Genomic DNA, 14473 nt, shown 5'->3' on the forward strand with positions numbered 1-14473 from the left:
AGAAACGAGCTGTCAATCTCCGCACAGTAATAGCACTATATTTCGCCTTTTCTGGCATAATATCAGCATTAAATAAGTATTTAGGGCTTCACGGCTTTATAGGACAGCTTTATATGTGGATCTAAAGCAGATATTAGGCTACGTTATAATGCTTATTGGTTACTTGGGTCTTTATTTCTACTGTTGTTTGTGTGAAGCCACAAAGTAGAATGCACACATGGGAGCAACAAACATCCGGAGTGAAGAGGTATATTGTAGAAGAGAAGAGCCGTGGTCAATATCAAAAGTGCAGAGAGCGTTTTTATTCTTCCCTTTTTTACGCTACTCTTCATCCCTGCTCTCGCGTTATCGGTCACGTCCATACCATCACCGGTGCTGCTCACGGTCAGATGTTCTTATTCGTTACTTGTTAATACGGTTCATTGTTGTTGATCCGTCTGTATCCGCCTTTGCTTCTTTATTGGCGATGCCGATTGTTGGTTTTTCAAGTGGCGTAGTCACTGCTGCGCTATTAGGATCGATTTTTACTGTTACAAGTTGTTATTGTAAGGTTGACATTAGTGCTGGTTGCCATCTGCTGGTGTCATCATGCTGGCAACCAGCACGCTACCAGCATAATGTAAACGCACGCCATCTGCTGGTACCAGCTGCTGGTAAGCGTTTACATTATGCTGGTAGCGTGCTGGTTGCCAGCATGCTGACACCAACAGATGGCAACCAGCATTAATGTAAACTGGGCATATACCATATACCTGAACTGTGGGTCTGACGCGAGTTTTCTTTGCGTCAATCGAAATTGTGTTATGCCGTAGTAACGGCACTTTTGTTTCCTTACTGTTTGTGCATTGGATAACGAACAAAGCGATACGTAAGATTACTGTGGGTGATCGTTTAAAAGAATCAACTCTTGAAAATTAGTGAATGAGCCAATATTCTTTGTTAAGGAGCTGCGATTTTTTATAAAACTGTCTTTCTTATTCAGTTCGTTTGTTTGATAAACTACGTTTGCGTTAGTTTGAAGGTGCCAATTTCGTTGTTTTACATTTTATATTTCTTGAAACTAGGGGCCCGGTTCTCTCTTGGGGACCCACATATTTCAATGATTATTGGATGTTGATAGAAATTGAAGAAAAATTAAAGTTAGAGGAGCCCGGGGTTAATTGGCGGTTGAGTTAAGTTGGCGGAATCCCTTGTTCTCCCTTTCTATTAGACATATAGCGCTGCTTCTCGTTGTGTACTTCAAGTAATGTGAAACACATTATCCAACAAAACATTGTGTGTTGTAGAAGTTGTGGGAGATAATGGGTTTTCGAGCATACTATGGAAATTTTCTTAATTTTGAACATTTAGTGTTTTTTAAGGTGATTTTTATTCTATTCCACGAGTGTTTATATTTTTCGATAGTGCGCGAAAAGAGCTTTGCGTATTTGTATAAATGTTATCACTGGCCACAAGCAAAAATTATTTTTTAAATAGTTTTTTTTATTAAATATGCGGTTGGGGTAAGTTGGCAGTAATGCAGGGTACATTTACTTTGGCCAATCGCCTGAAGAATTCGGAAAATTTGTTTAGGAACATGGAGTACGCGTCGAAGTCAAAATGCCGGGGTATTGACACTGAAATATAATGGCACCTATCGGTTAATATACAGTTTTAATGGAAAGACATTTAGCACGTTCCATAAGAATCTCTGACGTAATTGAATCTCTATGTAATTGCTTAACTTACTTCGGATTGGCGAGTATTCCGCGTCCTACATTTTTGTCAATAAAAACAAGGACAATGTAACAAACACACATTCAGAAATGTTGCCAATAGTCTGCCCTTTTAGGCAACGTGTTCTTTTTTACAAGACCTACCCAAATCAAAGTGACAAAAAATGAAAACACCGCCAACTAGTCCCGGTCTCCCCAACTCATACGAAAAAACACAGTACATAATTGCTCAGAAATAGAAATAGTGTTTTCATTTTTGCAGCTAGTGTCAATCCGGCGCTAGCTTAGTCCTATCACAAACTTAGTGTCAGATTCGGATGAGACGAAGTCGAAACGGAAATTCCATAACTAATTTAATTTACGAAAAACCTGTTTTGTTCAGGATATGTGCATCCATCGCAATGCTACAAGCGGCTCAATTTTTACCCTCCGATGTTTCATACAATCCTCCTAAAAGATTTAAAATTGCATGGAAATATAGTCGAAAACAGTCTAAATTGATAGTTTTTAATAATACACTCAAGTTTTTTTTTACGCGGTTTTTTTTTGCGCGGTATTTTTTTACGCGGTTTTTTTTTACGCGGATTTTGAAATTTACGCGGTTTTCATTTACGCGGATTTTGAAATTTACGCGGTTTTCATTTACGCGGATTTTGAAATTTACGCGGTTTTCATTTACGCGGTTTTTGAAATTTACGCGGTTTTCATTTACGCGGATTTTGAAATTTACGCGGTTTTCATTTACGCGGTTTTTGAAATTTACGCGGTTTTCATTTACGCGGATTTTGGAATTTACGCGGTATCCATCAATGAGGTTCCCTTTATCGCGGATTCTTAAATTTAAGTGGTCTTCATTTACGCGGATTTTGAAATTTACGCGGTTTTCATTTACGCGGATTTTGAAATTTACGCGGTTTTCATTTACGCGGATTTAGAAATTTACGCGGTTTTCATTTACGCGGATTTTGAAATTTACGCGGTTTTCATTTACGCGGATTTTGAAATTTACGCGGTTTTCATTTACGCGGTTTTCATTTACGCGGCTCGTATCCCCCGCGTAAAAAAAAACCTGAGTGTATTATATGACAGCGAAGTTATATCAAAATTTCAATTTTCACCTTCAACTGAAACTGTTCTTGGCAGCACTGCTTAAGCGGATTCCAATCAGTCTAATTGCAATATTTTCGATTGATAATACTAACAACTGTGAGTGCTCAAATAAGGGTGATTCGATAACTACAAAAGATTTTGTAGTATACTTACTGTATTGCAATAATGTCGTGTTTGATGTTTCGGAATTTATTGCCCCCGTTCAACATTTTATTTTAGGAACTTATTCATAGATCAAGCAACTCTTTTAAGGCTCCTATAATTTTCCTATATTTTTTAGGTTTTTATTGTTCATGGTTCGATTCTTGCACCGTGAAATAGTTCATGAAAACTGTACCCATAGCGACGTTTCTTTTTATTGTCAGCGTCTGGTTCATAGATAAAGCAACTTTATTCATAATCATAAATATGTCAGGTGGATTAGTGTAAGTACTAATTTAGAAACGTTAACGAGCAAATCGTTCGCTTTCGGTTGAAACCGAGCGCAATCGAAATGAAAAGGAAAAGTTGACCAGGTGGAATAGTTTAGAGCTGGTGTAACCGGGAACCACTTCTCACCTGTAGATTAGAAAGACGCTCAAATTATGGGGTGTGGACCCGCTATTTTGCAATGAAACAATTTTGTTCTCATGATAGATGACATTAATCTATGTGTAAACGGGTCAAACGAAACAACTCATTACATCATGTCGTTTACGGACAAATAAAATCGGTAGAGCAACGAAAAACGACTACCTCTATTAGCAGATAGTGATTACGAGCAGCGTCCGCCTCCAAATTGCGTATACATTACTGACATTGCTCCACGATGAGATCGATAAAATAAAAACAAAATGTTGGGGTAGGATTGTAGAAATCGTTAGCGCTGTTCAGCTCGCGAGAACATTCCGTCGTCGTTTCATGGTCAACCACAAGAAGGACGTCTGCAAGTAGCAAGCCATGACCCCATTTGGTCATAAATCGTTCCAGGGACAGCCCGCCTATTTCAATCTTTTTGGATTTTTCATCGATTATTAGTGTAATTTTTGCTTGTGGCGAAACTGAGTCAGATTTTAATGTCGATTGCTGTTAAAGTGTATAAACTGACAGCGGTTGGGATTAATACCTGACTAACTTTAGGTCTCATGAAAAAATGGCAATCAACAAAAATATTAGATTTTTTTTCGTTCCCTAAAACCACTAAACATAATTTTGTCGTGAAAAAATGTGAATTTTATTCATGTTAGAACGAAACGAATCTTTTGACGCATCTCTAAACAATAGGTTGAAATTGGTAAGATGCAAATCGGATATAGGGTTAAAAAGAGCTTGATAACCCTACCTGCCCTACCTACAAACAGAATAAACAATCAGAACTGATAAATAACACATTGCTGCCGGTGTGCAACGTTGTGCGAGGTTTTATCCTTACAAAAAGGAGTTGACATTGAACGCGTTTGTTATTTTCGCTTGCAGCAAGATTTGTTTACGAAAAACGAGTAAATACACCAAAAACCTGGTTACCTTTGTCCGGTTTTCGAGACTGTGCCGCGAATGAATTTTCACGATGCATGTTTTTTAGCTTCGATTTCGATCGCCAGAAATAAGAGGTAAGTTTATTAAACTTGATTCTTAAATTAGTTCATTTAATTTCAAGGCATTATTTTCAGAGGTCCGTCGCTGAAGCTCGCTACTGACACAGAGAACAGATATGTACAAACAAATAAATTTATAACATTTGTGTGGACATTCCGACGAGTATTCGTTAAGACACTAGCGTCGTCATACCTACATAACCTCGAATAGCTAAAAAAGGATATACATCAAATGAACAGATTAAGCTAGCGCTCTATCCGATCTCAATGCAGAAAACGGACTTTCACTCGTCACAATGCAATCTATCACGTTGTTCTGCTTGACTTTAAATGTATTGAGTACTTAATGGCAAGGGTCCGTTGGATATTACCGATATTACACAACCACCCGTGCTATTGTGATGTCTATCCAGCTTTCGTTTTATCAATCACTCACCAAAGCCTTTTCTCAACAGAGGTAACAATAAGCAACAGAATAACAGCCAGTTGACTGAATATGTTGGTGTAGCATAGGCGGAAATTTTTACATTTCATACCGAGAAACAAAAACCCACGAACGCATTTGAAAGGTAACTTACCACATTGATAACTTTGGCAGTAATAGCACGAACGCAAATAAGTGCACAGTCCTTGAAGAACTGGTATAATTTGCCAATCGCCTTCCGGTTAGATAGCTAAAATAAAACGCCTGTCAGGGACCCTCATAAACTACCATCTAGAAAGGCGTCCCATTTGAGACATGATCAAACGGAATACCTCTCTCAAATGACCACTCGGATCTAATAAGAGTGCAAGATATGGAGGAAAAATCACAATAAATGAGCCATAACTCATTTGAACCGTACGCCCTCGGTAGCACAATTTAGTTCACGGAACAGGAATGTAGGCAGAGCGAATGACAAATATATTTAAAGAAAATATTTTTTCACCTTCGGGAGCAATAACCCCCAAACATGAAATTTTGAACTTTTACTGTTAATTTATAATACCCGTTGGGAGCACGATAATTCCACGATTAAATCCTGGGTGTGGCCCTGTAAGAACTAAAAATACGTCCAATAAAACTGCATATTCGTATAGCACAGGCTAAGTTTTATGAACGGTCACTGGCAAGAATAAATTCAATCGAACGTGTTGTGGGTGAAATAAAACCATGCCAATATGGCCATAAGAACTTTACAGTATTACTTCGGGAATCAGGCCGGCAGTAAGAGTTACAATCGATGGAAAGTAATTGAATTTGAAAGAAATGCAGGATGTGAGATTTCCGATATTTAGAGATGCACAATTTAGTAAGGTGAGGCCACTATTTCAAAAGTTGGATTAAAGTAGCTTTACTGTAAGCGATTAAATCCACGCATATTGATAAGATGATTTATTGCTAATATATAGCGTAGGAAAACCCAGAGCCTTTAATAAGATACTTTCAATTATATCAACTAGGTTGACTTCATTGTATGGCAAGTACATTTCAAATAAATGCACATATACCGGTATGAACAGACAGTCTGTTAGATTATGTTGGTATCTGTTATTGATCATAATCATTGTTTCTAGTTCACAATGGATTATTTCTTCGCAAGTTCCATCAAACTTGTAATTATCATGTGTCCATTATGGTAGCGTAGATTGTATGCGTTGTGACGGGCTTTAATCACGCGCCCATTCAAAGATCGAACATCAAAGGGCACTGTACATAGAGACATTACTTAATGAATTGAACGTGTTTTCTGTTTGCCCATGACCATCATTATGTGCTGTATGTCTTCCCTATTGACTGTAACAGCACGTAAGGTCTGAAAATGTATAGTTAATAAAGATTTAAAAAATTGGATGGCTATTTTATTATTTTAATCATTCTTTCGGATAAAATCGCATAAATATTAGGGTAACTGGGTGCAAGGCGTATCTTCTAAAATAAAGCATCAACTATTTTTATGAAAACTGTATTCCCGTTCCGTGTGACGTACAATGATGGACACAGAATTATCATATTTCCATTCCAATGCCTCCACACGCAAAATAATAATGTGTAATATTTTCTTCACAGTTTCAAATACCTTGTATGTGTGCAATATAACTATTCCGAGGAGAACGACACCCCGCAAGATTGGGATTGGTTGGTTCGGAACGGATTCGCCTTTCCAATATTCCTTGAGAAAGTTTTGGAATAGTCAAGGATGGTTTAAAATGTGTCATGAAAAAAAAGAATCGCTAGAAATTCACGTTTTCAGCTGCATAACTGCAGAAACAAATCAAAACAAAAACAAAAATTTTATTTGCCAGAATTATTGAAATTTTCGAACACTGAGTATACAGAGTTACATCACATTGATCGGATTTCCAGCTACATGCTTTTTTTGTGTTTTCGAGTGACTATGGTATAGTCGACTTCTTTCTTGTTTGTTTCTTCCCTAGGTATGTCAGCTATTGACTTGGGGATACCGTAAAATATTGTTTGTCTGTCATTTATTATTTAACCGGCTGTCTGTGGTGTATCAGCAGATGTCGAAAGCTATTTAGATTATGTGGGTTGTAGTGGATGAATTTTCTTTAGTTGGTTTGACGCATGGCTTACCGTGGTGTGCCGTCTGATTGCAGAACTGGTAAGTAGGTGTCTTCCCAGGGTATGTACATTAGGGTGGGACAAAAATTAGATTCCAGCTCAAAGCAACTTTTTAGGTACCATTTGAGTCCTAGAACAACTGTGCAAATTCTTAGCTCGATCCCTGAAACTATATTTTTGCGCCCACTGTTTGAAGTTCACATGGGATTTTGCATGGGAAAATTAACTTTCACAAAATAATTCCTCCAGGAATCGCCCATTACTTCATAAAAGTAAATCATTATGTGACTTTTATAGGAAACTAGCTAATACCCATCGCGCGTTGCTGCGACTTTCATCGAAATAGGAAAACACAATTTGTTCCGAAGCGCCATCTGGCGGGCAGATAATCTCCAACCAATAGCACACAAACACGCTCCATAGCAAACGCCTACTATGTAAAAATTTTCATGACAATCAGTTAAGCCGTTTGGGAGTCTATAAATCATATACATACAAACATTGACTTTTATATATATATATATATATATATATATATATATATATATATATATATATATATATATATATATATATATATATATATATATATATATATATATATATATATATATATATATATATATATATATATATATATATATATATATATATATATATATATATATATATATATATATATATATATATATATATATATATATATATATATATATATATATATATATATATACAGGGTGTTTGGTTCATGGTTAAGAATCTCTCGGGGGGTGATAGACTGCCATATTTGGAGAAAAAAATTGTTCTACACATACCATCAAATCTCAACCGTTACAGAGTTATTGAACTTTTTGTGTAAAAAACTTATTTGTCTTAAAATACCTCTTACTTTAAAAGTATACATTGTATTTTAAATGTTTCAGTTCCATTCGAAAGGTGAGAAAATTTCCTATTGAATGGTGTTCTCATATCTTTTAAGTAATTAGTTTTAATTACCTTTTAACTGTGAAGTAGTTAAAAGTTAGTGTTTTTGAGGTGGTTTTTGCTAATTTTCTCGAAATAATGAAGTATGATTATAGCAATATCCATTATCCAAAAGTTGGGTTTTAGGACGATTCATAATTTGTTCTTGGACGTCATATTTCTATCTCTTCTCATTTCTTTGTAATTTCATTACTATACTTTTCCTGTAACCGACTTGCAAGTGCTTAAAAGACTCTAATCTAAAAAATATTCTTTATATCGTTATTTACAAGATTTCATTGGAAATCTGAGAAAATTTCCTATCAGTGTATGTACAAATATCTTTTAGTTAAGTGTACTAAATGATTTTTTACTAACGAAATAACTGAACATTTGTGTTTTTTGGAGAGTTTTTTAATTATTCTAATTATTAATCAACAAAATTTATCGTTACTATTGTTCATTTGATGGTACTTAATGTTCTCTCTAACTTTCTATTTGACACTTTGTCTATGTCACTTATCATTTTGCTGCTATTTAATAGTTAATACAGCATGAGCTCGCCACAAATGTAGTGTGTTCGAAATCGTTATTTTTGAATAAGAAACGATGTGATAAAAACGATTTTGCGTCGAAACCAAAAGAGATAATTGAATGGAGTCAAAGAAAGAACTGTAGAACTTGCTGAGATGCATTATTTCCATGATAATAATGGTGATGTTTATTATTTACTATTTAAAGAAAATTAACGAAAATGCTAATAATAGCACTAACTTTAAACTAATTTACTTTTAAATGAATACTAAATCACTTAAACCTGAAAAAGGGATACATACCATTTCCACATCTCAACCCTACCCTGGCTTTCGAATAAAAAAGATAAACAGTACAATATCAATTTCCATATAATTCAATTAGACCCCCCTAGAAAAAGACTCAAACATATCAAGTTGCATTCCCAAAAATCATAAACAATAAAAAAGGTAAGTGTATTATGTCAAGGAACGAATTGAGCAGCTCATCAAGACTAACAATCTGCATTATTAAAATGATGAGGTTAACTATTAGGATTTTCAAGAAATAAACAAAAAATCGTTTAAAATTGTTTAATTTTCAATAAATTACTTTGAAAAGGCTTCTTAAACTCATTAGCTGAAACATGTGAGGGCATCACTCAATGCGAAATTTTTTCACCTTTAGAATGGAACTAAAACATTTAAAATACAATGTATACTTTTAAAGTTAGAGGTATTTTAAGACAAAGAAGTTTTTTACACAAAAAGTTCAATAACTCTGTAACGGTTGAGATTTGAGGGTATGTGTAGAACAATTTTTTTCTCCAAGTATGATAGTCTATCACCCCCCGAGAGATTCTTAACCATGAACCAAACACCCTGTATATATATATATATATATATATATATATATATATATATATATATATATATATATATATATATATATATATATATATATATATATATATATATATATATATATATATAGCTTAAGAAAAAAGTTATTCTGGTTGCAGTTGAAAATCAAAATAGTGAACTTGCGCCTTTCGATTTTTCTCTTATTTTCAGCGTGCGGAACTAAACTAACTGGTGTAGATGATGTGCAAGTTGATTCTCTAACATGTACACAAGATGCGCTTTAGTTGCCCACTCTGCAAATAGGGAAAAAACGAAAGGCGCAAGTCAATTCTTCGATTTTCAACTGCCACCAGAATATTAAGCAGAAACCGATTAATGTTCTTACGATTGATAGAGTATTCATTTTTTCTAGCACCACTGCTGTTAGTTGTCCAATTATGTATATGCAATTTTGTCTTGATCTTCACTTAATGTATCTAACTCACTTATCTATACTTTATGGCTGCTTCGCAAGGATTTTGAGAGATAAATTGAGGCTTCTTTTGTACATAATAAGAGAAAGTTAAAAATTTTGTATATAATTCGACCGTCAGCAGCAATGATGCTATGAAACGGGGGAAATTTACATTAACTCTCCGGAAGTCGCGCCTCTGACCCACTGATCGAGCAGCCGCTGGTGCCCTAAGACGATTTCGCTAGATTTTCAGAGCAGCGTGCACTCAGTGCACTAGCGCGACTGCCGGAAGGATAATCTTCAGGGCATCAATCGGTTTTTGCTTAATAACTTTTTTCCATAAGCCACAGATCGTTTCGCGGTCTTTAAGACTGTGTTTTCTTGACAAATTTTCTATAAAAATCAAACATCTATTTATTTTTAGGAGGTAACGTGCGACTCTTTGAAGAATTATTTTGCAAAAAGCGATTTCCCCACACGAAATTCCATGTAAACTTTAAACCGTAGGCGCAAAAATATAGTTTCACCGATCGTGCTAAATATTTGCAGTGTTGTTCTGGGAGTTAAATGGGACCCAAAAAGTTACTCAGAGCAAAATTTCATTTTTTTCATATAACCATTAGGGTGGGACAAAAAATAGATTCCAGCTCCGAGCAACTTTTTAGGTACCATTTGGGTCCTAGAACAACTGTACAAATTCTCAGCTCGATCGGTGAAACTATATTTTTGCGCCCACTGTTTAAAGTTTACATGGGATTTTGTATGGGAAAGTCAACTTTTACAAAATAATTCCTCCAGGAGCCGCCCATTACTTCCTAAAAATAAATCGTTATGTGGTTTGTATAGGAAATTTTACAAAGAAACAAAGTCTCGAAAACCACGAAACGATCTGATTATTGAGAAAAAAGTTATTAAGCAGAAACCGATTGATGCTCTGACGATTGATAAAATATTCATTTTTTCTAGCACCACTGCTGTTGGTTGTCCTATTATTCGCAATTTTGTTTTAATCCTCTCTTAACGTATCTAAATCGTTTATCTATACTATTTGGTCACTTCGCAAGGTTTTGAGGGATAAATTGAGGCTTCTTTTTAGATAATAAGAGGAAGTTAAAAATTTTGTATATAATTAGACCGTCAGAAGCAGTGATGCTATGAAAACTGAAATTTTCATCAATCTTCAGGGCATCAATCGGTTTTTGTTTAAAAACTTTTTCCACAAGCATCAGATCATTTTGCAGTCTTCTAGACTTTGTTTCCTTGATAAATTTCCTATAAAAATCAGACATCTGTTTATTTTTAGGAGATAACGGGCGACTCTTGGAAGAATTAATTTGCAAAAGACAATTTTCCCATACGAAATCCCATGTAAACTTTAAACCGTGGGCGCAAAAATATAGTTTCACCGATCGAGCTAAAAATTTGCAGAGTTGTTCTGGGAGCTAAATGGGACCCAAAAAGTTACTGGGAGCCAAATTTTATTTTTTTCATATACCCATGTCCCACTCTAATAACCATGTCCCTTCGGTTTTGCTGTAAAAGCCGATTTTACATTGAAATTTACTGTAGAAACGTTAACGTTTATTATTTCTATATTGTAGTATAACATTGAACTTTACTGTAAATTGATGTAAAATTACTGTACTGTCACAGTAAAAATTATGGTTCTGTCACTGTAAATTTCTATTTGGGCAACCAGCAAAGCCTTCGCTGGCAAATGGATTTTATAAATAGGACACCCCTACATATGACAGCAAGCAATACCTGAATACAGCTCTGTACGCAATCTCTTGGTACAGTGGTTGTCAAGCGCACGTCAAATGCAATGTCGTATATACAGGTCTGGCGAAGATGGCACTTTGGTATTCGTAAGATGAATTTTACATGAGTGGTGTGAGTGATCACAGTATAAATCGACTTGCTTTCGTCATAGCGGTTGTTCCGCTCCCATTGAATCGTGTGAACGCTATGACGTTGACCCGTTGTGCTTCTGGATTGTTTACATATTTCTGGTTGCCAACACTAGCAAACCGTGTGTTCTGCCACATCTATATATACCTCATTGCGTCAAATGAGGGTCATACAGCATAACAAAAACATTGCATTTTTCATTCGGTTATTCCTGTTTTATTCTATACGTGTGTGAACCGTGCACAAAATCGATGCCGTAAAATTATTTGGCTATTTTAGACTTCCTAAATTCGAGTGCTTCAAACTAAGAATGATGTAAAACTTACCTTCCCGTAGGTCAAACGATAGCAAACAATGTAGCAGTAGTTTTCATCCGACGGAGTAATCCTGAATAAAGTTACCAAACAAAAAAAAATGAACGGATCGACTCGTAGTAAGTTTGGCCCTCTAATAGGAGTACTGCATGTGGGGCAGTCCAGTAGCAAGTTTCTCGTAAGTATGCCTGCGTCTTTTTCTTTAATGATACTGTTCTTATAGTTTCACGCCGTTCTAGGTATATGCGGCAAAGAACGCGGAAGTACTGACCTGTCACGAGGAGCAACTGGAGACACATTCGCCAAGGTCCGGATGGGTTGAGCTCGATCCACTGCAGATTTGGCAGTCTGCCAGCGATTGCGTCGAACGGGCTGTGCAGAATTTATTGCTGCTTGATATTGATCCGAGGGACATTGTAGCGGTTGGTATTTGCAACCAGCGGGAGACGAGTGTCCTGTGGGGTAGGGGCGATGGGCAGCCGTTATGTAACGCGATTGGCTGGTGTGATACGAGGACTTCCGACGTGATTGGTGCATTGCTGACAAGGGTTAAGGGGAAGATTAACTTTTTGAAAACGGTTTGCGGGTTGCCGTTTGCGAATTGTTTCAGCGCTGTTAAGATTCGGTGGATGCTGGACAATGTGGATGGGGCGCATGGCAAGGATCTCATATTTGGAACGCTGGATAGCTGGATTATATGGAATTTGACCGGTGGGATGAATGGAGGAGTTCATGTAACAGACGTGACGAATGCTTCCAGAACGATGCTGATGAGTTTGGAAAAGTTGGAGTGGGACACTAGGTTGTGTCATTTTTTTAAAATTCCGCGCAATATTCTACCCAAGATTAGAAGTTGTTCGGAAATTTACGGATACATTAGCGAAGGATCGCTAAGTGGGGTACCGATTACTAGTGTAAGATGATGGTAATCGTTTGTTTTGGGAGTATAATGAGCTTTTGATTTCTGTTACAGTGTATTGGCGATCAACAGGCAGCCCTGTTGGGGCAGCTTTGTCTCAGTGCCGGACAGGTGACGTGCAATTTGGACGACGGTTCATTTCTTTTGTTCAACACCGGTCAGGAGATAATAGACTCGGATCATGGTCTCTTATCTACGGTTGCATTCAAACTTGGACCAGAAGCAGACACATTCTACGCTTTGGAGGGAGCAATTCCTCATGCAGGCAATTCTTTAAACTGGTTGCGCGAGAATCTTCAACTGCCCAGTCAAAATGGTTCATTGTCACAGAGCTTCGTCGGCGATCCTGGTCATTCTGCGCTACTGTCATCTATATGCTCAAAAAAATCCCTAACACCGTACAGTGAGCCAGGTGGTTTCAAGAACCCTAACTACGAAGTGATATTAGTACCGGCATTCAGCGGCTACTACACGCCTTACTGGCGGTACAAGGCCCGCGGAATGCTGTTTGGATTAACCCTACAGACAACAGCAGCACAAATCATGTTTTCGGCCTACGAAGCCGTCTGTTTTCAAGTGCGCGAAATATTGGAATCCCTAGCGAAGGACTGCCGGACGTGGCCAACGTTGACAAAGTTAGTGGCTGGCGGAGAACTAAGCGAAAAGTCTTTCCTTATGCAAATGCTGGCAGATTTGAGTGGGATAAGCATCGAGCGGCCGCAAACTTCAACTCCGGTGTGCCTGGGAACGATGCTTGCGGCCGGACTGGCTGTCGAAGTTCTGACATTGGACGATTTTCGAACCAGCTGCATTCCACCAATCGATTACTATACGCCGGTGCTAAGCTCTAGTCGTGAGTACTATTTTGTAAATGTTTGTGTTTTTTTAACATAGAAAGCAGCAGTAATTTGGTTTTTTTGTACTATCCAAGCATTCGATGTGAGTTCGGTATCAAATATCGGTTTTAGAAAACACCAAATTTGATCTTATCAAAACCAATATACCAAACCGGACGAATTTTAATTTGTTTTGTTATTGGTTAATAAGCAATTAGTCATGCTTCGTACCCATAGTGAACAATTCAAACGTAGCCTACTCAGCAGAATTTAATGAAGCAAATATTCTTGCAGAAAGAGACATGAAATTTCGCAAGTGGAAGGTAGCTGTCGATCGGTGTCTCAACTTTGACTCCGTCTCTGAGACGGATCTTTCAAAATTCCTCCAGGAAGAAGATGGTAAGTTCACCCGTCGATGAGGAAAAGTTATGTTGCTCACACTAGCCTATCTATTTTAGATCCAGACCGTTCGGTTCGTTGTTCCATTCCGGGTGGTGTCTACATTGTATCTTCATTCGCACTCATAGTACTGGCGCAAATACTTCAGCAAAATCGAAGCTCTTAGTGCATGCCGACTGAAACATACCCCAATGATATGCCAGTGTTTCCCCCTAGTATGCCATTGCTGTAATTTTTAGGTAATAATAACCGTAGAGGATATTTCTCGCTTATGTTCTGACCTCAAACGAAAGCTTTTAGTCAACACCAGCGCTACAAAGCAAATGTCTAATTAAA

At 37.0% G+C, this 14473-nt stretch overlaps 1 protein-coding gene across 1 annotated transcript; it reads left to right on the plus strand.

The window, feature by feature from the left end:
- The first annotated feature begins 11725 nt into the window (after positions 1–11725).
- Positions 11726–14455, plus strand: LOC131676999 (glycerol kinase-like). Its single transcript, XM_058956475.1, has 6 exons — positions 11726–11925; positions 12006–12161; positions 12223–12897; positions 12957–13755; positions 14033–14137; positions 14197–14455. Exons 2-6 carry the CDS (start codon positions 12084–12086, stop codon positions 14301–14303), a joined length of 1764 nt encoding a protein of 587 aa, XP_058812458.1. The 5' UTR covers positions 11726–11925; positions 12006–12083; the 3' UTR covers positions 14304–14455.
- The last annotated feature ends 18 nt before the right edge of the window (positions 14456–14473 follow it).

Source organism: Topomyia yanbarensis, chromosome 1 (assembly GCF_030247195.1).
Source record: "Topomyia yanbarensis strain Yona2022 chromosome 1, ASM3024719v1, whole genome shotgun sequence".
NCBI lineage: Eukaryota > Metazoa > Arthropoda > Insecta > Diptera > Culicidae > Topomyia > Topomyia yanbarensis.

Coding starts and splice junctions, on each gene's coding strand:
- LOC131676999 (XM_058956475.1), top strand. CDS start 12,084: ATGAACGGATCGACTCGTAGTAAGTTTGGCCCTCTAATAGGAGTACTG. Junction 12,162..12,222: donor AGTCCAGTAGCAAGTTTCTC/GTAAGTATGCCT, acceptor ACGCCGTTCTAG/GTATATGCGGCAAAGAACGC. Junction 13,756..14,032: donor GCCGGTGCTAAGCTCTAGTC/GTGAGTACTATT, acceptor ATATTCTTGCAG/AAAGAGACATGAAATTTCGC.